Source organism: Sylvia atricapilla, chromosome 3 (assembly GCF_009819655.1).
Source record: "Sylvia atricapilla isolate bSylAtr1 chromosome 3, bSylAtr1.pri, whole genome shotgun sequence".
In the NCBI taxonomy this organism is placed as follows: Eukaryota; Metazoa; Chordata; class Aves; order Passeriformes; family Sylviidae; genus Sylvia; species Sylvia atricapilla.
The window spans coordinates 20,660,829-20,686,849 of record NC_089142.1 but is presented as its reverse complement, the minus strand read 5'-3'; the positions used below and the strand labels follow the sequence as shown (position 1 = coordinate 20,686,849).

Sequence of the window (26,021 nt, the reverse complement as noted above, 5' to 3'; positions counted from 1 at the left end):
GATGTGTCCCCTCCAAAGCCCTTGTGCGCCACCAGCCTCCTCACTGCTGGGATGGGGAGAGGAGCAGAAAAGGCTTTGGCTCTGTGTGAGCACTGCTAAGCAACAACACACATCTCTATTATCAGCCCTGTTTTCAGCACAAATCCTAAACACAGCCCTGTACCAGCTACTGTGAAGAAAACTAACTCGACCCCAGCCAAAACCAGCACTCCTGCTGATTCCTAATACCAGTAGGTTCATTCCAGCAGCTCTAAGCATTCAGCAGGCCAAAACAAATGAAAAGTATGTGATAACATATTCTGAGTGCACAATTTTACTGAGCTTGTGTGTCAATCTCTGCTTTTGGTAGCAGTAATACAAAGTCAGAACAGTTCCAGTTACCTAGTAAATGCATGGACCTATTACAAACTTGCACTACATTACCCCAGAGCAGGAGCTGAGACAGCAAATAGGTAAAAACATACTTTACTATAATAGTACTCAGACTCGTACTATTGGTAATAACCAAACAGAGCTGTTCTGTTAAACCAGTGCCAATCTGGTGTGCAAAATAACAGCAGAAAAAAGGAGAGATTTATAAAATGCTTTTTTATATGACTGCTCAACATTACTACAATTTCCTCTTCTTGTGTTTTCTTAAGTTACCCAGGAGCAATGCTACTGGGGAAAAAAAAAAACAAAAAAGCCCGAGGATAGGATCCTGTCTAGATCTGGATTCATTCCAGGAGAAAACATTACATATCGGTCCAGACACAAAGCACCAGCACCCTGCTAAGCTTTGTGATAATGAAGGTTAACCCATCTACGGAGCAGTCGACAGAATACACGATGTAAATCAGGAAAAGCAATAGCCACTCATGAATAGTGGTAATTGGGATACAGCACTCTGAGAGCCAATCAAACAGCACAGGAGAGGTATGGCTTTCATGTGAGTAATTTATTCTTTTATAATTTTAAATTTTACCAGGTATTTATTTACAAAGAATCTTTCTGTGGACAGAATTTACATTAGTGACTGCACAATTTCAGTCTTTACTAGGGCATGATTAACATCCTCCCCATGTTGCTTAACAGTACAAGTTTTGATCAAACAGGGTTATTCTTTTGCCAATTATTTTTTTCACTTAGTTTCAACTGTAAACAGAATTTGTACACATGCTTTTGATGCAATTAAGATTTCTATTTTACGGAACCAGTTAATAGATAGAAACAGTAAAGTTTCATCTTTTAATAGCATTTCTTTATTGAAATCAGGATTTAGTTTTAGATTCAATTAAGGCTTTAGGCATTTCATTGTTAGGTACTGCAATGCCTCGTTATTAAGGTGGTACCCCTGAGAAGAATCCAAATTATCTGTTTGGCCTCCCAGTACAGTGCATGGAGTAGCTCACCTCAGACTGGTAACCCAAAACACAGAGTCTGTCTGCAAAAGCCTTCCAAAGAAAACTTGCCCCATTGTAGCAACTTGTACTCAATCTATGCTGAATTATCCATCCAGGAGGTGGGGCCTGGAATCTATCCAGAACTCAATGTACAGGAGCCTCTGTGTGCTTTTGGAGGATTTGCATGAAGCTCACCCCTGAGAAAGAGCCACAGGAGGCGGCCCCAATGTACTCCTGAAGAGCCATGGAGATTTGAGAGCACAGGCGTGCACGCACAAACACACAGTGCAAGACCCCAGTTCAGTCCTCACTCAGTTTAGGGGAATTCAAGCCTAAATTCTCTAGCAGACAACCCTGAAAACAGGAGTAGTCGATCGAGGAAAAATTACCCCCTGAAAGATCAGGGCAACTATCTCCTGGATGTCCCATTAAAACAAGAGAACTGTCAGATACGGGAGGTAGAAAGACAGCAGAGCAGACTGTGTCAGATCACTTAGTGAGGATGAATACCTTGATGATTTGTAAGACTTTTAGCCAATTAACACACAATGCAAAATGCATAAATATTTAGAGATCATGAACTAGCTCCAAGAGTTCCTTTAGTCCACTGACAACAAGAGGGTGGGAGTTGTGGACTGCTTGCAGCCTAAGAAAGCACACACAGATCTCCCTGTTCCCATGCAAATATGGTACACTTCAGGCTACTCTAGATAAAATGGCTGTTTTAAAAACAAAACATATGCAAACACAACTTGAGGGTGGCCTGGCCCTTTGGTTTGTACCTAGATTAAACCCTATTACATCAGTGGTTTCTGGATACCCTACTTGGTAGGTAGGTATGGAACTGCTCTGAGCAGTTCCAAATGGGTGGAGGGGAACTGCTCAGCAGCTCCACATGTCAGAGACAGTTGTTGCTAAGCTTAAGCAAAACTGTAGGGTTCTGGAAGGACAATTTCAGTCTTTAAGTGCCTGAAGACTATCTAAATTCTGGTTTTAGTACCCAAGTTTGGTGGGGGGCATTTCTTTGTGAAGATATAATTGGGGGAAAAAACAATTCTCAGCAAACCTGCCTCAGGCCTACCAGGGAGGAAACAGAGGCCACAGAGTAGGAAATCTGGCTAGAAACACGCCTCTGTTGTTAATCACAGGCTGTGACTATGCAGTGTACAAAGGAAACAGGTTTGATAGACAGCTACTAATGAAGCCCAGACGCTCCCCACTGACACTGTGTAAACAGTGAAAGCAGGTAAGCACTTGATTCAACTTCTTTTAAAAATAGGAGCTAGCAAAAACACAAACCACTGCAGATTTGTTGAACACTTATTACTGTAGAACTTCCAAATGTATTTCTTCATAGTGGACAGCAATAAATATTGGAAGAAAGGATATGGTTCATTCTATCCCAAAAGTCTGTGGACTATTGTCAGGTCTTAAATCATGGAAACTTCCCAAAACTCATTAAGAAGCATCTTCATGCATTAGCAGAATGGAAGTGCTTAATTAAAAGGAATGCAAAACCTGGCTTGATACCTCACTACGCTGTAGTATAAGAACTATACTATGTAAGTCTTTGAACTATGAAAGTGTGTTGTATTGCAAGATAAAACAGATGTTTCCTTGTCTGTGCTCCTGGTGATGCTACTATTTCAAAATCTGGCCTAGCACTGACATCTCTAGTTTAAGTATGCACCTAAGTGTTGCACTACACAGCTTGAAATACCTCCTAGAGTTAACATAAAAATTATGCTGAAAGCAAACATGTAATTCTTCTTTCCTGCTCAAGCTACAGTGCTGTAATTTAATTTAGAGTCAATATTTCCAAGGATTCTCATCCGAGAATTAAATCAAATATTCTGTGAAGGATGTTAAATTCCACTGCACCAACCTGTACTGAGGCTTAGATAAATGTCACACTCTGCAGGCTACAGCTCCTGCCTGGCTGATGCTTTAATTAGTTCACTAGAGAACAGCCTCTCTCAGCTAAGAACTTCTAGGACTGGACCACTGTTTTCTATAAAATTATTAACCAGATTAGCTGCATTAAAACCGTGTGCAACAAAAAAGAAGAAAAAAACCTCCAAACATTAAAGTGAGGGAAAAAAGTATCTATGAAGTTCACTATTCTCCTTTGTACAGATGGTGTCTCGTAGGACAGAGCCTGCTGCCTTCCTTTGGAACTAGCAATTATATGTAAGAATGTTAAAGTCCTGTTTAACAAAAACATCTTAATAAAACATAAAAAGATCTGCTTTTCTTGATGCAAGATCCCTATGTCTTTCTAAAATATGAATCTATACTAGAGCTTTGATTATAAACAATTCTCTTCCACAGTTCATGAGAGTTCCATGCTGAATATACAGCAATGTACCAGCAAAAACACAGGTTCTTTGTTCAGAAAAGGTTTCTCAGTGATTTACCATAAAGCTAAAGCATTGCCTTGCCTATTGATTTTTTTAAAATATAAAAGGTATAAAATAAATGCATGTGCCCTTTCCAATACAGTCTGTCTGTGCAGACATTTTATGTTTTCCAGTTCTGAGTAACATGACAAACATTGTGCTCCAAAAAAACAGTGTGCTCCAACTTTCCACAGGCCAGAAGAAGTTTTATATGGTTTTGCCTCATTTGGTTGCTGCCCCACAAACAGCACTCTTGGGCATTCAGAATCACAACGACAGCATATGCCATCAGCACGTACTGCAATTAACAAGGACTTATTGATTACAGCAATCATTAGTTCAAAATAAATAAAGCAGTCTCTCAATCAAAAGACAGGGAAGTAACGTCATGCTAGTGCACAATATAATCAACATGTGTAGCACATTCCTATTTTCCATGTTCCCTTTTGATGGTCTTGAAATAAGTGGGAAAGGCCTTTTGCCACAGGTTGGTTTAGATTACCTTCCTTGACCTGCAGTCAATTAAAGAGCATATGAAGTACAAAGTTTTTCCCCATCTCTAGTAGCATACATGGTCATGTCAACTGGTTGCAGTCTGAACAGCTTCAGTTCATTTTTAATTTAAAATCTCTGACCAAAAAAAAGTTCTAAAACTGTATCTTTTCCTACGGAAACCATTGCCTTTTTCAAATAAAGAACATATCAACATTTTGTATCTACGATAAAATGCCACATTTTAAAAAGGTAACTTGACCTTTTTTTTTCCTTTGCATTCCAAGTAAAACATGTGGCACACATTTGTGTTACTTAAAACATTAAGTTTGGTATCTGTTAAATCATCTGCGGTTGAAATTCCTGGGACTAATACAGTGCCACAGCTTCCTTAAACCATCTATTGCACCAGAAACGAAAGGCTATGATGGAGATGTTCTTCCTATACTTTTTAAACACAGGAAATAGTTGGTTTAACATGAAAACAAATGCAGCTAAACTATGTTGCTAGCAATATTTATCCCTCAGTATCATCCCAGAGGGGAAAAAACCGACAAATGACAGAAAAGGCTCCAGCCCAGATTGCAACTCTGTGTAAACACACAACCAACACTAACGTCCCACTGTGACACTGTTGTCGAGAATATTTTAGAAATCCAGGTGTAAGAACGTTTTTCTCAGATTGGGGATTGGCACAAACATAATCCAAAGATTATCCTTTATAGCAGCTTTCACTTTTGTGTGCTTGGCTTTTCACACAAAGCACAGCAAACATGAGAAGAGTTACAACTGAGTTAAAACCAGCTCAACATCTTGAGAGATGAGGAAAGGGGAAGTCCCTTTTCTCTGCAGACTCAACACACAGTTCCCCTCTGCAGACGGGAGTTTGCAGATCTGCAACCCAACTCCCCTCTCCGGCAGCCAGAGCCAGGCTGGCCACCTTACAGTGGGAGGGAGCCCTCCTGGTCCCCTGTTTTGTCCAGCCTCTCAGGCAGGATAAGCACAAAGGGTAGGAGGACACCCTTGACGTCCAAGGGAGCTTTAAGCAGCTCCCCATCAAAGGTGCCCTTGAGCCCACCATCTGCTTCCACCTCCCCGTCCTGGGCCAGGCTGAAGCGAAGGGTGCCGGTCCGGTTGACGCAGTAGATGGTGTTGCCCAAGGGGGCGCAGCGGAAGGGCTGGATGGGGCCGCCGCTGGGCCGCAGGCTGGCGCACTGGCTCCAGCACTTGGCCACTGTGTTGTACCGGAAAACTTCAACACCACCGCTCGTCCCGCCACCTGGGCCCTGCTCCCCACCACGGCCACTGCTCACATCAAAGCGGTAGATGAAGCTCTTGAAGGCCACCATGTCAGCAGAGCGCCGGCGGCTGCTGTTGTAAGGGCACTCCTGCCACTCGTCACGCTTGGGGTCATATTTGAGGAGGCGGTAGAAGAGGGAACCTCCTGACACATAGATCTCCCCGTTGCAAGTGGTGGCCTCGTGAGCCACAGCGAAGGCACCCTTGGGCAGAGGTGCCACAGGGCTCCAGCGGTCGGCCCGCGGGTCATACCTTTCCACAGTGAAGAGGCACTCGCCCCCCACGGCATAGAGGTAACCATCCAGGGCCAGCAGCTTGAGCTGCGAGCGGGGCTGAGCCAGAGGCCGCACCTGGCTCCAGGTGTCAGTCAGGGGATTGTAGCAGAAGACCTTGTCGGAAAGGCGGGCCCTGGGTTCGCTGCCCACCGGCCCTGTCACAATGCCCCCTGCTAGGAAGAGGTAGTTGTGGAGGACACACATGGCGCAGCCCTTGGCATTGGCCTCATCGGGCAGGCGCGTCAGCACCCTCCACTCGCCGCTGGCCTCCTGGTAGCAATGAATGAGGGAGCCACTCTCCTCCAGCGACACCACGGAGGAGGGACTCTGTGGCCGACTGCTCTCGCGGCTCTGTGGCCGGCTGCCACCACCCGGCCGCTCGAAGGCGTCGCTGACCTCGGCCACCAGCAAGCAGGGCCGGCCGGCATCCATGCGCTGCTGCAGGATGAGGTCCCGCTCAGCGCCACTGAGGCGGCCGTAAACGCTGGGCTCCCGCAGCACCTCCAGGTAATGGTCGCTCATGAAGCGATAGGCAGCCTCCCGCAGCTCCGCCAGCCGCTGCTTCTTGGCCAGGCAGAGGAGCTGGTAGCAGTTGCCGAGGCAGAGCTGGGCGCGCATGGCCTCGGCGGCACAGTGCAGGGCACAGGGCATCTGGAGGACGCGGGCGCCGCTCACCACCTCCGCCAGGTTGTCGTGCCTCACCTCGCCCATGCGGGCCGTGTACACGTAGTCGATGAGCAGCCGCAGCGCCCCGTAGCTCACCCCTTTCACCCGCAGGACGTCCCGTGAGGCGCGGGCACGAAAATAGTCACTCTTGGCCGCCAGCACCGACTTGTGCGCCCGAATGCGGCGGCCCGACACCTCGATCACCAGGTCGGGCTCCTCCGGCGGCCGGTCCCGCGGCCCCACCACCTCCTCATCCTCCTCCTCCGGCTGGCAGGCGGCGTTGTTGATCTCCCACTGGCTCTGCACCACCCGGCCGCCGGCGGCGGGCGGCTGCGGCTCGGCAGCGGCGGCGCTGAAGCAGAGGGAGGAGCTGAAGCCGCAGGGGGCGGCCGGCGTGGGCGGCGGCGGCGGCGGGGGAGCGCCGTTCGCGGCCCCGCTCTCCTCCTCCTCCGGGCCCGCGCCGCTGCCCTCCATGGAGCCGCGCTACCTGCGCCGGCGCCGCGCCTGGTCCGTGCGGAGCGCTGCCGGCCGCCGCGGCGCGGCCATCACCTGCGGGACAGAGCCAACAGCGCTCAGCATCCGCGCCTTCCTCCGCTCCCCCGCGGCTGCTTCCCCCCGCGCCTGTCAGGGTTAGTATTCGGGGCCGCCGCTCTCGCAGGCGGGGCCGGTCTCTAGTTTCCGGGGCTAAACCGCCGCTTCTCCTTTCCCTGGGAGATCCACCCTGCGGCGCCGCCGCCCCCGCGGCTAACTGCGCTAGCTCAGCCCCCGAAAACCTGAGCTCTTTTGGTGCGACACGGGATCGCCCCGACGAGCGCCTCAACAGCCTGAAAAGCAATTTTGGTTTTCCCCGTTGCTCTGCAGAAATTTTAGGCAGTATGCAGGCACTGCAGTCCTTATCATGACAACTGGTCCCTACACTGCGCTGGGTGATGAGCAAAAATCTGCTTCAACGGCAGACACTTAGGAGTACTATCATAATATATATTCACCTTGTGCAACTATTTCACTGGAAGGCTGAGGCTGCAGTCTATTCTGGAAGGCGATTCCCCACTAGCCAAGTGTGCCTTTGCATGACCTTCGGGAAGTTTTCTTCACATCAGTGCTCCTCATATGCATTTTCCCTGTTTAAAACAAAGCGTAAAAAAGATTATTATTTTTTAAATCGATATATTCTCTGTTTAGTCAGAAGTTTGGGAGTGTTGAAGTTATGTCTCCTTTAGTAATATACCTAGAGTATCTTAAAGACACCGCAAGTATGCTAATATTCCTAAGTGTTTATGAAACACATGAAAGTATATTTTCTGTACTTGGGACAAGAGCAATCTCACATTTGTGTAGCAGCGTATGTAGCTGTAAAGCATTAGCAAGGTGTTAATCAGACTTCATAAAGATTGCTTCATGTCTTTATTCAAAGATTTATAGCTTCTGTTAATACAAAGTAGAAGCAAGAAAAAAATCACAATAGATAATTAGAACAAGAAGTCTTTTGTGGGAAAAGGCAGGATACAGGGAGGGCATAACTCTAACTACGTTAGTCCCTGTCAGCACAATCACCACTCAGTTGTACCTTCAGTTCACAAATATAGTTTTTAGAATTTAACGAAGTGCCATTTCTTTGCCTCATGTTTGTTTCTGAATTTCCCAGACTTGGAACCAAGCATCAAAACTTGGTTTAAGTTTTGATGAGTGATGCATAAAAATTGTCTAAATGTACTTAATATAATTTAATAAGTATCTGCAGCCCTGATTCTATTTTTTAATGAGGTTATTAATTTCCATTAAAATCCCCTCTGTCAGTTTTTCACAGTCCTCAAGGAACACTCATTTCTATGTAAAATATGCACTGTGGCTTCCTTTCAGCAGACATGATTCATTTACCCTGTTAAATTAGCATTAGGAAGATCTCACTTCTATTTTTTTTTTTTTTTTTTTTTTTTTTTTTTTTTTTTTTTTTTTTTATTGAAAGCATAATTGGTAAGTGACATTGTCTGGAAACCTCTGACACAGACTGGGAATCTAGAAGCCATACCTGCAATGCAAACTTTACTTAAATGGTAGCATCAGTCTTCCCTCATGGCTTTTTATTTTGTGCACTTGCCTGGTAAAGGACTTTCTACTAAATTTGATCATCCAGTTAGGCTGAACCAATGCTAAGGTTTGATTTCTAGGTATTGGAGACTTTCAGACCATAACAACAGCATTTTAAAATTTGGGAGAATGAACAGATTTCACAAACTTTGTATTCCTCATCTGAGTGTTTAAAAATCTGGCACTTAGGAACTTTCTATGACTGTATGAACTTTGGCTAGCCTTAGCTGGCAGACTTCCTGCTGTCCAAACCCAAACTCTGTAGGTCAAGTTTTCCGGAGTTTTCTGTGGTTTTAACTTAAAAATGCAGTGATCTGTGTGCACACTCGGTGTGTCTATGGAAGATGTATTGACTCATTAATCTCATCGACATGCCTGTTGATGTGATGATGTTTTCATCGAGTCCTAACAGTACACAGAGCAACTACTGTAAGTGACAATATTCTGGCCATTCCTTGACACACCTCACTTCTGACACCACTTCTCCTAACTTCTACTTTTGTAGTACCACCCCTACAAGAAGGATTGAGTAGCTTCAGATAGTTTCAAGCTCTTGGTCTATGGCTTGATTTTGCAAGTGCAATTATAAAAGAAGACTGAAAGAGAATGCTACCAAAAGTTACAAGTATGGGTGTTTAAATGTGAGAAGTCAAAACCAGCAACTCTATACCAGTAATATCTCTCTATGGTGAAATGTATTTCTTGTATTATGTCCCAAAGGAAAATCTAACTAATTTCATTGGAAAATCTAGAACATTAGAATATTCGAAGTAGTTCAAACTATAACCAGAAAAACTTACCTTTTCAACTTTCTCAACTCTCTAACGGGAAAAAGAAAAAAAAAAAGGATGAGATCCTCCTCAAGCACAGTAATCATACCTTTTTCCATATTCAAATATCTGCTTGGTTCAGAAGTTTGATTTGACACATTTGAGATGTTATTGAGAAAGAAGCTTGTAACAAACACCTCTGTTAACCCACTGCAATTCCCCTGAGGAATCACAAGGAGAATGAAGGACTGATGGCATTGCTTGCTAATGGCAAGCAGCAGAATTCTGAAGAAAATTATCCTCTGGTATATCCAAAGCTAATCACCGAGAATATGCTGAATTTCATGCTGAGCACGAGAAGGACTTAAAGTACCACATGCAATTGAGGCAACAAGGAACTTTATGGGAAAGCTGAAGACATACAAAAGCTGAAAGAGGGTCTGGAAGATTTTGTCAATGACAGCAATGACCATGACGGCATTGACCATTGCAGCAATCTTGACACTGACCACTGCAGCAATCTCAGCACTTCTGTCCAGATGAAAGCAAAATACAAGAATTAAACAAAGATGAAGCTGAAAAAACAATTCAGAGAAGTTGTGGAACCTTTCCATTACTGAGCAACAGGACTGATCTGAGTTAAAAGGTCATAGATTTAGTATGAAACAGGAGGATACTGAAATGGCCTTCTCCATTCTTTTCTTATCTACAGTGATCAAAGAGTTGTACACTGCTGTTCTGGCAACACAGAATATTCAAAAAGTACAGAATTGCACAAGATGCTTGACAGCTGTGATGATTCAGAAGAATCTGACCAACTGACGATCTCATCTGGCTTAAAATAAATTTGGTTTTAACATTTTTTCAAAACTCACAAACAGGATAGGTACTGGAAAAGGAAGCATTGAGAGTACATGGTACTCTATGGACTGAGATCACCTTTTATGCTGGGGACTTTTAAGTCAGAAGCTGACTTACTTGGTCTGAAAATGTTTTCATTATCATGGGTTTGGTCTCGGGATGATGTAATGTTAATGGACAGAGGAGTTGCCAACAAACATGAACTGTATTTACAGACTCGGCAATGACACACAATATCCTGAATGTGTGGCCCCAACCTCAAATGCTGTGAGATGCTGCTCAAGTAACAGCATAGATAAGAAGGCACAGTTTTCCTGACAGAGAAACTGTAATGAAAAGCTGCAGGTAAAGTTTCCTGGCATTGCATTCATTTGGCACTCCTTCTGATAAAATCCAATTAAACCCTTGTACTGAATTGTTCTCTCCTCGGGTTTTTTTTGTGCTATGCCAATAGCCTTTGATCCAAACCACCTCCTCTAGCAAGACCCACTTTCTCCAGGGAATACGTGCATGTGGGAGGAATTGGGTTACTTCACTCCGTTCACAAATGGAAACGGCTCTGACTCAGTCTCATGGTAAATAAAAGCAGTGCTTTCCCCTACCATAAGCAACTCTAATTTATATAAGCAGGCTATCCTCCTTAGGAGACTTACCAGTTCAGAAATGACAGAATGCCATTCTGCTCCACCTTAATGCAGAAAAAATGCTTTTATAAAAACTTGGACTGCCAAATTCTTACTTCAGTAGACAAGTCCCTTCGGATAGGGGTGTCATCTGATTGAGATGTGTAAGGCGTCCAAAGAGGCAGGATCATCAAAGAAGAAAAAACATCTCTTATATTTATTTTAAAAACTAAACAATGACTTAAAGTAGAACCGGCCAGGGTGAACTGTAGGCAGAGTCAAGTGTAGAGTACTTTGCATAGTTATAAACACAGTCTGTAACACTCCTGGTCACTGAGTAGATCTGTGAATTTTGGAGCAAAAAAGTTCTCTTTGTAGATAGGGAAAAAACATTTGGAGCATAAAGATGCCATTTCTCTGAAATTTTCTCTGCACTGCTTGGATGTTATTACAGATTTAAACTCTACATCTTAACCACCTCATTAACCTCCTGTTTGTAAGAAAAAAGTACAACTGTCTCTCAGTGTGCCACCTCAAGAAAAACAGCAGGAAGAATAATGCTTTTTCATTCTCTTTTTTAAAGTTAGGCATGATACAATACTAGTGTCTTGCCCTGCCTGCTTGGATATATGGCTTTTATAGTATGCCTTCATACTCAAGTGTGGATGCAAATTTTAACCTCTCAAGGTGTAATTTTTTGACAATACGTAATGGAGGTATGAATTGGTTTTTATCTCATAACTACAACATTTTCATGAAACCACAAAGAAAAATAAACATTTAAGAATTGCAACTTATGACTACAGACCACACAAGAAACATGTGGACAGCAGGTCCCCATCAGAAGCTCAGAGGAAGAAAAAGCAGTGTGTGTCTCGGCAGGGAGGAAGAGAGGAAATGAAGAGAGGAAACAAGTAACAAAAAAAAATATTATCAAAAGCCTGATTAAACTGGTATTATAGATAACAAATCTATACTAAAAATATACAAGTTCTAAACAGTCATCATGACCAGGGAAAAAGGTTTCCTAACAGTAATATCCATAGAGACAAACATTCTTTAAAAAGGAAACTATCTTTTTGAGTTCCTTCCAGTTTAGACTCTTCATAAATAGTTAGGGAGGAGTAGTGTCTCTCAGGAGTTCTCACAGCAAAAAGGAAATAACACTCCTACAAAAGCAAAATCTAGCAAAGATTAAGTGCAAGTTCTCTCCAATATCCATTGGAGTAAAAAAAGTCTAACACAAAAAAAAAAAACACAACAAGAAAAAAACACCACCAGTCAGAAACAAGTTTTGAGTGATTACAGTACCTTTGGGAAAAATTCCAGGGCTGATGTGGTGTCATCACTAATGCACTATGGGTCAAGAGAAAAGTATGGCATGGTAACACCATACTGTATTTAACAAAACTTTTTATGCAAAACTCCTGCTAATTCTACACATGGGCTCACAGCCTCACTTCCAGATATGAGAGCATGTGGTCATGTCTGTGATAAATTAAAGTTTGGTTGCTTTCATCATATCTAGGCACAGCTAACACTACATTAAATTGACAGCAGTACCAAACATCCCAGCAAACAGCTACAAGGATGAATGCAGTCCTTGAATGGGTGAACTGAGAAATACGGAGTGCCCACAGGGAAAATGTTCCCTTTCCTCTACAGTATTCGTAGGTTTGCAATAAAACTTGGTGGTTGAATGGATGGAGGTATGCATGGTCAGGTTGTATGCTTTGGAAGTAGCATTTCAGAATCTCTGAAGACAGAGAAGAATACCAAATTATTTCAGAGACATTAAAAAAAACCAAAACCACTTCAGTGAGAGACTCAGAACAGCATTTTGCAACCAAGGCTTACTCTGTCTCCATGCTGCACACCAGCTCCCAAGCCAAAAAGTGATACCCAACCTAGGCAGCCTCTAACAGCCACATGGCTTTAGAGAAAACACAGCCTGTGCTAGTAGCCTGGAGAACTAGTACAGCAAGCCTTAGTCAGCCTGAGAAATGCCGAGCTGACACTTCTTCAGGGCTTGGTATGTTTGCTCAGGGTCTTGATGACTGTGCACAAGTGTAGGCACATGAAAATTCTGCATGCTGAAGGCTTTCTTAGGCTGGTGAAGAAACCCTAAGCAAACCAAGTGTAAGTGTAAACAAAGCAAAATATTTATGCTGCTGAAGGGGGGGGGGGGGGGGGGGGAAGGGACTGCTAGAGCAGATTGTGGTTAATTAAAATTAACCATAATTGATGGGGAGAGTGAAGGATGGGCTCAAGGAAATCTACAGAATAAAACCCAAAAAGGGTTTAGGCTCCAAAAAGAGAGTATAGCCTAAACCCAAAAAGGGTTTAGGCTACTCATTCAGCTTAGGAGGATCCTGAGTATGAAAACTGTTAAGATGTTAATATTCAAAGACACAGAAGAATCCCATGGAGAAATACACATTTTTATCCTGCCACATACTTCTGTCAATACTAGATTATGGTTCATGTAGGAGGCATGATGCTAGTCTAGGGGGACATTTCATCTGACATGGGAAGATACTTCTTCTGATGTGATGAAAGGGAACTTGAGTATGTGCCTTGCTGGAAGGCACTTGGGAAGCAAGGGTAAATAAAATTTGACAGGAGCAGACTAGTTGATCTAGAAATCCTTTCTGACCTTAAATTCTAGAAACTGCCATACACCAGGAGCACTGACCAGAAGCAAAGCATCAGCTTGTGATGATTGTGATGATTAAAAGCCTCATTTAAGCATTAGTGTGTAATGTACCATAATGTACCATAATGTGGTAATGTTGAATGCAGAAATGCTTTTCAGTGTTTAACTGTATTGTCAACAAATTACAAACAGATTCAAAGTCTCTATGAACCCTTTGGAAATGTTGGTACTAACAAAGAAGGAGAATATCCACTGAGAAGCCAAGTCAAGCAAACCACCAAATTAGTTTAAACAGATTTTGAAAATCAAAGTAGAGTCAGGCTTGGTTTTGCATTCCAGAACAGCACTTGATCTCCATAAATGAGATCACTTCCAACACACCTGCTCTGTACTGCATTTTATACAGAAGATGCGGCAACATTTTTGGAGAAAATTAAATTCTTGCTCTAAGATAAAACTGGATTTTGCTATTTTATCATTATAGAAAGGACATACAGCTTGAAGAGCCCAAAGCACCAGAAATCTGCCAAAATATGTCACCACTGTGCTTGAGAAAGACCAAATGTGAGAGGTTACAACAGACTTCAAAGGGAAGCAAAGAGTCCCATTTTCCTGAGACTTATACCTAGGAAAAGAAAGTACAACTTCTAGAGGAGGCAATAATGAAAATACCCTTTTTCCCAGACAAATTCTAGATCTGGTACTTTAGAAGAGAAAAAGCCTCACTTTTAGAAACTGAACAATTTCACTGATTTATTGACAAAATAAGTAAGTTATGTTAAGAAAGGCAGGGATCCTTTAGATACATGGGGAATGGCACCCTTCTCATTTTTGGAGATCACATATGGTTATTTGACCAGATTCTTCTTCAGACTTAAGGTTTACAGTCATTCTAGCTGCAACTAAAAATTACATTACAGGTAGTTTTATTTCAAGAAGAATTCCAGGTTCCTGCAGACATTGTCTCTGCCCAGACCTTGGATTCAAATAGAGAGAGACCTGCCACAGCGCTGAACATGGCAAAGGCTGACTTTGAGGGCAGGTTTATCTGGCAGCTGCCAATGCAGCAAAGATGTAAGACCTGAGACAGCCAGATCAGATAGCAGAGCAAAGCTTCCAGCATGACAGCCCTAATCTGAAAGAAGGAAAGGAATTAACTTGCACAGAGTTCTGTCTGCCATGGCAGAAATGCTGCTGGTACACCTTGCTGTTGGTCCTGTTACTGTGACCTACTGGGTGACTCACAGGAGTTTGATTTCTTTTACTGATTTCATGAAACTCAGGCCAAGGTGGAGAGACACAGGGCCATATTCCCACAAAGAATTGATCTGTGGGTGGGATGCACCTCCCAGTTCTCCTGTAAGAGAGACAGATGCTGTGTGTCTGAGCTGCACAGCACTGCTGATCTACCTGTAACCAGCTCCTGGAATGGAATCTGGAGCATACACACAGGTTCTGCACACATATGCATGGGTGGGTACAATTAGATGCCAAATGATTTGGATCCTCAAAATCAGCTCATGACAGCTACCAATGGCTAGCCAGTAGGAAAATACCACAGATCATGGTGATGAAGTGCTTAACTTGTGCAGTCAGGGGACTTTAGTTCTTGCTTTGGGTGCCTCAGCCCAGAATCCTTTGCAAAATAAACCTAAATTAGTTTAAAAGATAGCAGTACTGACTCTTGCTGATACTTTGCCTTTCTGTGAAATAATTCGAGCTCTCACCAAGCTCCATGGAAAACCTTGTCACTACCCCTTCCTTTGCCTGACAAGACTAAAACTCCCAAATATCAACCAAGTGCCCAAACCATCAAATCTATAAAAGAAGGGTTACTCTCTTTGAGACTAAAGCAGTATTACTTTTCAGAGAAACAATAAAAATGTTTTTGAGGGTCAGGAAGAAGAATCCTGTGTTCTGCTCCCTGCCAAAAGTGATGTTTCCCTACATCTTCCCACTACCTTTAGTGGGTCAGGGCTCAGTTATATTGCCTGGAGATCTGAGCCATTCTGCCTTGTGCTAGGATTGAAAAACCCTTCTGCTGATCTCAAAGCAGAAATGCATGCTGCAGTCATAGGTACTTCTGTGGCAAGCCTTTACTATCAAGAGTATTTCACCAAACAGTAGGAATGCTTTTAGCAGCAATGATGCAACTGAGGGCTTAACAATGTATGAAATGACTTTATGTAATCATTGGAACTAAACAAGGAAAGAAGAGAAAACTGAATGTAATGCATGCTGTTTACATCAGTAGAAGCTAACACTTGCTGACCATTCTGAGACAGAAATAAAGTAAGTTTCTATTAAAATACTTCTTTTCATGGCCTGACACTTTCTGTCTTGGATGCACTGCATTTTTTACTATAATGTGAATTTCATATGCTGAGCCTGAGTGCTCAGGCAAAGGTTTTCTGGCACTGATTTCTCTGACTAAGCTCAACTTTTACATCAAGCATTTAGAGCAGGCAATTCAGTATCTCCCACTATAATGTTTTTTTCCACTGAACAAGGCAGACAGGTGTTTAAATTAAAAGGGACAAAAAGATTGCCTGGTAATTTAATCTTATTCCTGCAAGAACAGGCCAAAGAATTTTACTCCTTGTACCAAGCCAGTAACTTCTGGATGAATTAGGTCAAAACATTGTTCTGCTCAGATCATTCATCCCACGTCTATTAGGTTTCTCTGTTTTGGCCAACGGCCTTGATGGAAAAGCAGGTGTCAAATAGATCATCCTGAGTACCCTGAAGAAATGTACATGCTGCTTTTCACTTTGGAATTATCCTTCCCCAAAATGATCCTTGCTCTTTCTGAGGAGACATACAGACTGGCAATAGAACCATGAATGGTGATGATGATCACAGGACTGTCCCATCTGCATTTGGACTTTTTGACACAGAGTAGAAGTAAAGACTGTAGTGTATCTGACTACTTTATGATGCAAACCTGTCATTTTTAAGTGCTACAGAATAAGGGTTGCTAATGCATGCAGTTAAATATGCAACATGTTCAACAGTCAAAGTGCTATCCTTGCATTTATTAGTTTGCAATCTGGACAGAGCTGTACAGTCAGGATGCAGAAGAAGAAGTAAGACTTTTACATCAGAATGCAAGACAGAGAGAAGTTTGGTTTTATGGTTATGATTTGGGAGGTATGAGAAGCAGCTGAGATTCAGGGGCCCTGGTTTGTGGTTTCTGACCATTTAGAGATTTTGATATTTCAGTCAAGTCTAAACTTTGGTTGTTTCTGACTGGAAAGATTTTAGATACACAACAACATATCCTGACAGCAAATACTGAGGCCTTTCAGCCACTGTCAAGTGAAAAGCTGTCTGATTTTGGGGGTACAATCCAAGTATTGATTTCCCATAAGGCTGCAAAATGTCTTGGCAGAAATACTGTCCAGATATTGGACTAACAGAGTCTTCCAACTCTCTTGCCTGTCTCAAAGGTCTTCTATCACAAAGAATGGGTGGTACAGACCTCATCCTGACAACAAGAAGCAGCACCAGTGAATTGTATTGCATGAATGCACATGGACAGTCTTTGTCGTCATTTTCCTATATCAAATTTTAAAAACTTCTTGGGACATGTGGCACTGACAAACTCCACAAAGCTCACACTACAGTACACTCAAATGACATTTGCTTTTACTGTTTCTGCATCTACTGTGGAAATAAAACTTCAAAACTTGGTTATCAATTGTTATCGAAGAGTATGTTTGGGTCCTGATCACTTCCATGCTTTGAAGAGAACAAGGCTTGTGCTAGTAGCCTGCAACTAGAAACTGCCACCTAAGTATCACAGAGAATGTTGACAAAGCCAGAGTCTGACATCACTTTAAATCCCAACTCCACTGCAGTCAAGGAAAAGTCCCATTAACTTCATGAGCATCTGGATTTCTTACACTGTTGCACTGGGTTTGCATGGCAAGGTTTTGGAAGCAGGAGAGCTGCTGCCCCTCATTGGTGGCTTCTGTGAGAAGAGGCCAAAAGCTTCCCCATGCCTGATAAAGCCAGTGCCAGCCAGCTCCAGGACAGACTGGCCAAAGCAGAACCCATCAGTGATGGTGGTAGTGCCTCTGGGATGACAGAGTTAAGAAAAGGAAAAAGTTCTGTGCAGGAGCAAACTGCAGGCAAACAAGACCAGGACTTAGAACATGTGAAAGAAACAACTCTGCAGGCTCCAAGGTCAGTGCAGAAGGAGAGGGAGGAGGTGCCCATGCTGCAGACTCCCGTTCAGCCTGTGGTGGGGGCAGTTGTGCCTCTACAGGCCATGGAGGTTAATGGTGGAGCAGAGACGTGGAGGATCCCACACTGAAACAGGTGGATGCTGTGGATGCCATGGCCCTATGGGGAAGCCCACATTGGAGCAGATTTGCAGGCAGAACTTGTGACCCACAGAGTAGCCATGCTGGAGCACTCTGTTCCTGAAGGACGGTACCAAATGGAGGGACGCTTGCTGAACCAGTTTGTGAAGAACAGCAGCCCACTGGGAAGGACTTATGCTAGAGATTTTGTGGAGAACCTTCTCCCTTACTGGAGCAGGGGGAAGATTGTGAGGAGAAGGGAGCAACAGAGACAACATGTGATGAACTGACCACAATGCCCAGTCCATGTCCCCCTGTACCACTGGGGAAGGGGGAAAGGTAAAGAATTCAAGTGTAAGTTAAGCCTGGGGAAAAGAGAAGTATGATGGAAAGATGTTTTTAAGATTTTGTTTATTTCTCGTTATCCCACTCTGATTCCGTAAGTCGGCTCTGTTGCTCGCAACAGTAACTGGCGAGTGATAGCTCACTGTGCTTATCTTGACCCACAAGGCTTACATTTTATTTTCTCTCCCCTGTCCAGCTGAGGAGTAATAAGAGCACATGACATCCAGCCAGGGTCAATCCACCACAACTGTATAGATAAATGTAAACGGTAGCTTTTTTTTGAACTAAAGCAATGCAGGGAGTTGCTGTAAAAGGAAAGATGAAAGAAGCTACAGGAAAAGAGAAAATCTCTCCCATGCAGAGATTTGTCTTTGAGTGATGGAATCAGAACATTTGTTGTTCCATGCCACTCCAATAGCAAAGGGTTGGCTTTTAGTTTCTTACTAACACCTAAAATATGGTTGCAGAAAATAATAGTTCATTTTCAGAGCTCAGGGCCTGTTTTTTCAATCTACTTACAAGAAAGGGCGAAAGGGAAAAAAGCAGAACTGCTTCCAAGAAAAAAACTCAAAACTATTGTATACTCTGACAGGTTGATAGTTTGAAATATTTAGAAGTTCAGCAGAGCCTTCCCAGCAGTTAGAGATCCAAAACTTACCTAGCTCCTTAAGTACTGCTGGAGGAGTCAGTGTCCAGAAAAACAAAAAAGAGCTTGTGCTAATCTATGAATGCATAAATGTAAAATAATTTCATTTAATGCAAATCATGTTGTGACAGGACAACATAACAGCATGGAAGCAGTGCTTGACCAACACGTTGATTTGTTATTAGAATGACTGCGGTTTCTGGCATGTTTCCATGAGTGAGTTAAAAAAGGCTGTCAACCTGTCTGCTTCAGCCAGAGGCACAGCAATGGCAGCTTGTGAAACATCACACCTGAAAAGCATTTATGTGACACATCTTTCGTCTCCCCCTGACACACCATGCAAGATCTGTAGAACCACTGGATTTTTCTCTCCTGCTTGTTTTGCATTAAATAAACTGACTTAACCGATCATGAATTCCTGCCATCCTCACTGATGAGGTATAAGAAAGAAACTGTGAAGTACCTAATGTGTAGTTCAGAACAAAAAAACCTCAGCCAGCTCTTTTTTGCATTAACACTCAATCCTCCATACACAATACTGACCCAGTCTTCTAATCCTTCTGAAGCCAAGACTGCCAGTTAGAATCCAAGGAGCATTTTAGGACGAAGAAAAGGGTGCAGCATTGCCAACCAATTGGTCCTGATCCTGCAGAGAGTTACACACAGATTTAAACACTGTTCACAAGGACTAGCCCCACTTGTAATGCCAAGATCTGCAGTGTAAACCGAGTGCCTGCTTAATTAACTGCAGAAGGAAGGCAAAAATCTCTGTCCATTCACTGCGTTGTCACATGGTGAAGAGTTCTGGCACAGGGAATTGGGCAGGAATGTATGGCTAAGGCTAGGGAAAGAGCAGGGTCCCTTCCTGCTCAATGAGAGCTCAGTCACACATCAGGTTAAACTGGTTGTCAAATCCTGAGCTGCTATAAAGTAATTCTACAGTGAAAAGAACTAATCATGCCTGCTCGCTGACAAAACAACACTGAGACCAAACATGAAGCAGAAACAATAGATGATGACAATTTCACTGGAAAATAAAACACCAGGAGTAAAAATGTCATGTCCTGAGAAGGGTAATGAGATAAAATACAATGAAAATGAGCTCATTTTTAAAATAGGTATTTTCAGGGATGTGAAGTGGTATAAAATGACTTTTCTGCTTCTGTTCAGAGGCAAGAAACAGGCTCCCAACTGCAATGCTGTAAAATGTCAGTAGGAATAAACAGAAATATCCCTGCAAATTCTACAAAGGATCCCACCAAGAAAAAAAAAAGTATTAAAAAAAAGTTTAATTCTAACTTAAAGAAATTGCAGGATTTCCTTTCATGTTTTATTATACTCTTCTTTAGCAGTCAGCTGCCCCTAATATCCTCTTGCAACAGGATACTACAGGATGCTGAAACCCCTGGTAAGTAGGATCTGGACGCAGTCGTCTCACCACATCGTCATCTCTATGGTAACCTAGGCCAGCCCTAAATACTATAATCCTGCTTTACCACAGTAAAGCCAGTTAATGACTTTCATTGAATGCTCCTGCCAAATAATGGTGCTCTAATATTTATTGACATTTCAAGTCTGTCCACCTCTTTGGACTATCTGTTGTATTAAAAAGTGATACAAACACGGCATTTATAGAAGAAAGCAAGCTATTACACATTTCAGCCTTTTGATACTATCAAGGTGCAGTCCTGCAAACTCCAGCTTCCAAGTGGCACCACTGCCAGGACCAAGTCCTGCAGAGCCAGAGGAGCTGGGGCAGGCACAGGACCAGTCCTTGGCTCTTGGCAGGTTCTCAGCAGACAGTGCCATTAGCAGTGGATGACCAGAGCATCCCACTGGCATGCACTGGATGTCCTAATTAAAAAGTGAATAAGTGCTGTGTGATGGGCCCTGGGAAGAGAAGCAGAAGAAGTAGAATGGGCCAAATAATGAAACAAGGGAGGAAATACTGATTTGTCAATACTAGTGACAATTTAATTATTATTTTCCACAAATATTCCACTTTATTCCTTTTTATGAGACAGATGTTTAAGTCCCTGGAAAACAGAGAGCCATTCTGCTTCCCAGATCGTACAGAAGGATTGTTCTATTTTATTGCTATTCCATTTTTTATTGCCCTACTTTTTTTTTTTTCCTTGCTTTTGCTCCAGTTTTCTATTGTTTGCTTTAATTGCTGTGGAAAAGCTTTACAGAATATTATTATTTTTAGAGGGCTTTATTTTTTCCTGATGGGGTGAAAAATGTTGGCTATAAGATTTAATACTATCATTTTCTATGCTACGGGTAAGCTAGGGTTAGGAGTCTGCTTTTTGATGCTTTAAAGCACCAGACATAAAAGCCTACCTACCGAAATTTAGTACAAGTTTTTTGAAGCATCTGCCACCCTGCAAAATCCTGCACGCTGTATGTTCACCCAGGGCTTGCGTGTGCTTTTAGTAGGATGGAGTAGCACGCCATGAAGAATTTATAGCGGGAAGCAATCCTCTGCTGCTACACATCCCTAAACGTTAGTGTAAAGAGTCACTTAGATTTTTAATAGGTCAGAAGCATAAAAAAAAAATCAAAAATATAAAATACGCAAGCATCAGGGTCGGCTCCTCTGCGACATATGGAGAAGGGATATGGGGATGTGCCCGGCCTTCCCGGTGCCCAGGGGAGGTGGATTAAGGGCGCCAGAGGAAAGAGGAAAAGAGCACGATTAAAGCTGACAGTGCTCCGGCAAACCCTCACACACACGCGGCTCCCGTGGCTCCGCGTCGCGGTCTTTACCGCAGACACCGGCAGATGCCGGCACCAGCCCTCCCCCAAGGCTCCGCGCCCCCGGCCCCGCTCCCGCCCCGCGGCCTCCGCGCTCACCTTTCGGCGGCGGCCGACGAGCCCCGCAGCGCCCCGGGGCAGCTCCCGCAGCGCAGCGGCCGCGGCGCCTCGCCCAGGCAGCGGAGCGGGCGGCGGAGGCGGGGGGAGCGGCGCCGCGGTGCCAGGCGAGGCAAATGGCTGAAGAGCAGGGGCCGGGATGGCGGAGGCTGGGCGGGCGCGGGGCCGCGCTCAGCCCCTTTGTTCGCCCGGCAGGCGGAGCGAGGAGCGGGCACGGACCTGTTGCTGCGACGGAGGGGCAGCGGCCGAGCCGGGAACGCCGCGGGGTGCCCGCGCTGCCCCGCGGGGCTGAGGCGGGGCGGGCGGCGGAGCGGCCCCACCTGCCCGCGCTGAGGAGAAATTCCCCCCGTGTGGCGCCGGGCGGGGAGCGCCGCTCCTCGCTCCCCTCCGGGCGGGGCCGGGAGCCGTGCCGGGGCTGCGTGGGGCAGGGCGGGGGCTGTGCGCGGCGCCCCGGCTGGAGCCCCGCGGGCCCGGCACCGCCTGCGCGCTGCGGGAGCCGCGGGAGGCCGCCCGCGCCGAGCCCCTCCCTGCCTCGTTCAGGTGCCTGCCGGCGGAGGAGCAACGCCGCGGAGGCCGGGTGCAATTGGCACTAGTCCCATTTTCTCGTGCGTTTCGAAGCTGAGACTCTCATCCGGATTCCCAGAACTGGACCCTCTTTTCAGTTTCTTAAAAAACTCTCCATGTTATGGTTATTTGTACTCTGGGTCAGCGCCGACACAGGTAGTTTGATTTACTACCAGCTGCAGTTTGATTTCTGCCAAGACAGCAGACGTGCCGTCCTATCCTGGTCTTTCTGACCTGTTCCTGGTGCCGGGATATATCATATTGTCTTTGTAATACATGGGGTTTCCTATGATACTACTGCCTCAAACATTATTCATCTGCAGGTTTTCTCGTTTTCCGTCCTCCACTGACTCCAGGGTCCTGCCAGACTGGTTCCCCTGCAGTGCCCAGTGAGTGGCTCCTGGCCTTGTGAGACACTCCTGAGCAGACTTGAAAAGCTACTAGTGTCTCCTGTCTCAAATTAACCTGACAATTAATTGCTTCTGTGCTGGCAGTGTGACCATTGCAGCTGTATGTTCTTCCAGCATCATGGTTGTGATGGCCAAATGTGGTTGGGTGTCTTCTCCTACTTTTTGTCCCATTGCTTCTACTTTTTGACATCAGTTGTGCTAAAACCTCTTACGTGTTGACTTAGCACTTAATAAACTAAAGTGCTTGCATGCAGTGCTGGGTAACTATAACCACGTGAAACCTCTGGCCCCACTCATGTTGTGAGCTGACTTCAGAGCAGCCCTTAACCAGAAGACTGGTTTTCCAAGCAAAGGTCATGTATCATCTCGAGAGAGGTAGCGCTCTTCTGGGTGCTATAAAATAGATAAGCAACAATCATAAATGTCACCAGGGGCTTAGAAGAGACAGTAACCACAATATGTGGCTTTAGCATTAACTGTGAATTTGTCACTGTCCCCTGATGTGGGTCCATTACAAGGTTAAAATGTAAGTTTCGTATGTGGTTTTATTCCTGCCTAGCCGGAAGAAATTTCTATGTGATACAGCAGATCCATTAAAAACTGCCAGAAATAACTCCTCTCTCTGACATCAGGAATTAATATTCTTGCTGTTTCATGTTACTTTAAATACAATATATATATAATTCAAGATGACACTAAAATTAGATGACTGATACAGCTATCGGAAATTATTTTCAGTTTTAAAATCTCTGTGTTCTATTTCTCTCTGGAGTATTGTCTCCCCTTAAGGTGTCTGACTTCTATTCATACTAATGAGAGTTATGTGACCATTGGCAGCAGTATAATATCTGAGATCATATGAGATCATTCTGACTCATGCTTTCTGAATACATGACAATTTTAACCAGTACTGGATTTTCTTAGCTTCTCTTCAGGTTTACTTGCCCATCACATTCCAGTATGAGTGTACAGCAGAGGTTGTCTGAGTTTTAGTTTGTGGAGACAATCTGAAAACCAGTGGTGAGTAGGAAGTAGCATATTGTGTTTCCATGGGCCATACTTGCCCCTGTGGCTAGACCCAGCAGAAGACCTATAGAAAATCCAATTCCCATGAGATCTAGCCATGGAGAAGTCAGGTAGCACTTGGCTGTTGCAGACTTTATCTTCTGCCCTCACTGAACATTGCCAGAAGCAGCTCAGGTAAAATTACCTCAATCCTGCTTTATGAAAAATTCAGCTTTGGGCAGCAATTCTCTAACTTGTAACTCACTCTACTTTCTTCTCCCCAAGTTTCTTTACAGTTCTCCCATGCCCCTTTGTCATTAAACTCAGTAGTGAAAACAAATATAGAGTTGCTGACCTCTTCGCATAACTTTTGCAATAGCTGCTCTCTGGATCATAGGCCAGGACACTTTCCATGGAGAATAAGGCTGTTCATCAATTAGCCTCACAGTTTCTTGTAGAAATGGAGGTGATGAAAAAACTGGGACACACATTGTACAAATCATCTGTTTTAGTCGCTTGATTTCCCTACTTAACCTGAGTTCCCCAGGCTCCATTTATAATTAATGTACAGGAATAACTATGTCTGAAGGCAATTTTTCTCACCTATCTTTTACATCTTATCTTAGGATGAGGTGAATCATCCTTTGGTATTTCTTATTTTTTTTTTTCCATTAGCTGTAAAGTCAGACTGGTACAGCTGTAGACAATTTTTTAATGCCTGAATGACATGAGATGAATCATTGTCCCAGTATAGAAAAGACCATGTCCTAAAGAAATCAGGTATCACACAGTTACATGATACATAGTTTGGTGCCTGACATGCATGTCTGTAGCCCAACTGATGGGACAAATATCAAGGGTACTGATAGATTATTGTAATGCTGCTACTGGCCATCAGGACTTGCTGAGATCCTGTGTTCTGCAAGGGGCAGTTAGCCTGGAGCAACAACAGTAGAGTGCTGAGTAGAGGCAGGAAGGGAAGTATTTGCTGTGCTCTGTCCCAGAAACCTCAGGTGGCCCCTGCCCAGTTACATACACCAGCCTTCCTTCTGGACATGCAGCCCATGCTCTGCGTCTCTCTGTACCAGCAGTGGCACTTAGTAATAAAAAGGAAACACAGTCTGGAGTAAAAGAATTTTATCAAGTGTTTCTCTGGTTAAAAAAAAAAAATCCAAATGAAGAAATAGTAATGGGAAGGTTTTTTCATCTCACACACCTTTCTGTTTGATCCACATCAGGCAAAACAAAGTATTCCTTCTAGAAGGAATAATACTGCAATGTCTCCAGTGCAGAAATAGGCAATAGTGCTGAATGCCTTTCTCATTATAGGGTCACCAAACAGCATCCTCATCCAGAGCACATCTTTTCAAAAGCTTATCAGGGCCTTGCTCTTCCAGGGCAAGGTAATATATTTATTTTCTTTCTCCCACCGGCTTCACCAGCAGCTGCATTGCTGCCATTCCCAGCTCAGAGGCTGTCTTGCAAGGATTGGGCTGTCGAGGTAGCTGGAGCAAATGCACAGTTCCTCAGCCCAAAATTAGCCAGTAGGTCACATCAAAAATTAATAATCCCCAGTCATCAGGGTGGTTGTTTCTTGGCAAGAACTTCTCATTTAAGGAGGTTAGGAATAATTTAACCAAATAATTAATTTATCCAGATGAAATATTCACTCCACATCCTATTGAAACAAGAAGCTTTAAGTCTTCCTAGATATCAGGCTCAGAGTGTAGCTCACAGCATATGCAAACTAGCTTATATAAGTAAGCAAAGTAGAATCCTGCAGATACTGCATCCATGGGAGCATGGGGCTGCATATGGGTCCACGCTCAATTATTTACCCATCTAATTAGGTGGGCTGTGCAGCCTTTGCTCACTGAGTCCATCACATTGTGGGCAATATGTCCAGCACACTAGGCAGCACTGGTCTGTCTGCACAGACTTGCCACCAGTGCTCTTCGCACATACAAAGTGTTGGTAGGCTATTTTTAGTTTTCTGTGTTGGTTGTTTTGTTGGAGGGGTCTTTTGGTGATTTAGATTGGCACAAGAATGTAGAGAAAAAAATAAATGTTCCAGCATCAAAATTCTGGAACAGATAATAGTTGAATATCAGATATGTAGTAGTAGTAGCTGATGTCTTTGTTCCCTGCAGTGCCCAGAGGTCTGCTCATGGGTAGAAGCCAACATTTAAAACCAGAACAGAACAGAGAAAAGAAAACCTGACTTCTTTTGCTATCCTGTGTTTAACAGCTGAACACTCCTGAGTGAAATGCTTCTTAGTGCCTGTAATACAACAGCCTCAAGGATTGGTGTGATGCTATTGCTGGACCAGACAAAATAGTTATTTTATTTCTGCTGGGC

The 26,021-nt window shown here is 43.9% G+C and overlaps 1 protein-coding gene across 1 annotated transcript; it reads right to left on the bottom strand.

Moving 5' to 3' along the window:
• Nucleotides 1–916: 916 nt before the first annotated feature.
• Nucleotides 917–19,451, bottom strand: KBTBD11 (kelch repeat and BTB domain containing 11). Its single transcript, XM_066314901.1, has 3 exons — nt 19,353–19,451; nt 7,503–7,634; nt 917–7,062 (listed from the first exon to the last, which is right to left on the bottom strand). The coding sequence occupies exon 3, from the start codon at nt 6,985–6,987 to the stop codon at nt 5,215–5,217; it is 1,773 nt and encodes a 590-aa protein (XP_066170998.1). The 5' UTR covers nt 6,988–7,062; nt 7,503–7,634; nt 19,353–19,451; the 3' UTR covers nt 917–5,214.
• Nucleotides 19,452–26,021: the final 6,570 nt, after the last annotated feature.

Bases quoted from the DNA above. Each gene is read 5' to 3' on its own strand.
- KBTBD11 (XM_066314901.1), bottom strand. From the start codon at position 6,987: ATGGAGGGCAGCGGCGCGGGCCCGGAGGAGGAGGAGAGCGGGGCCGCG.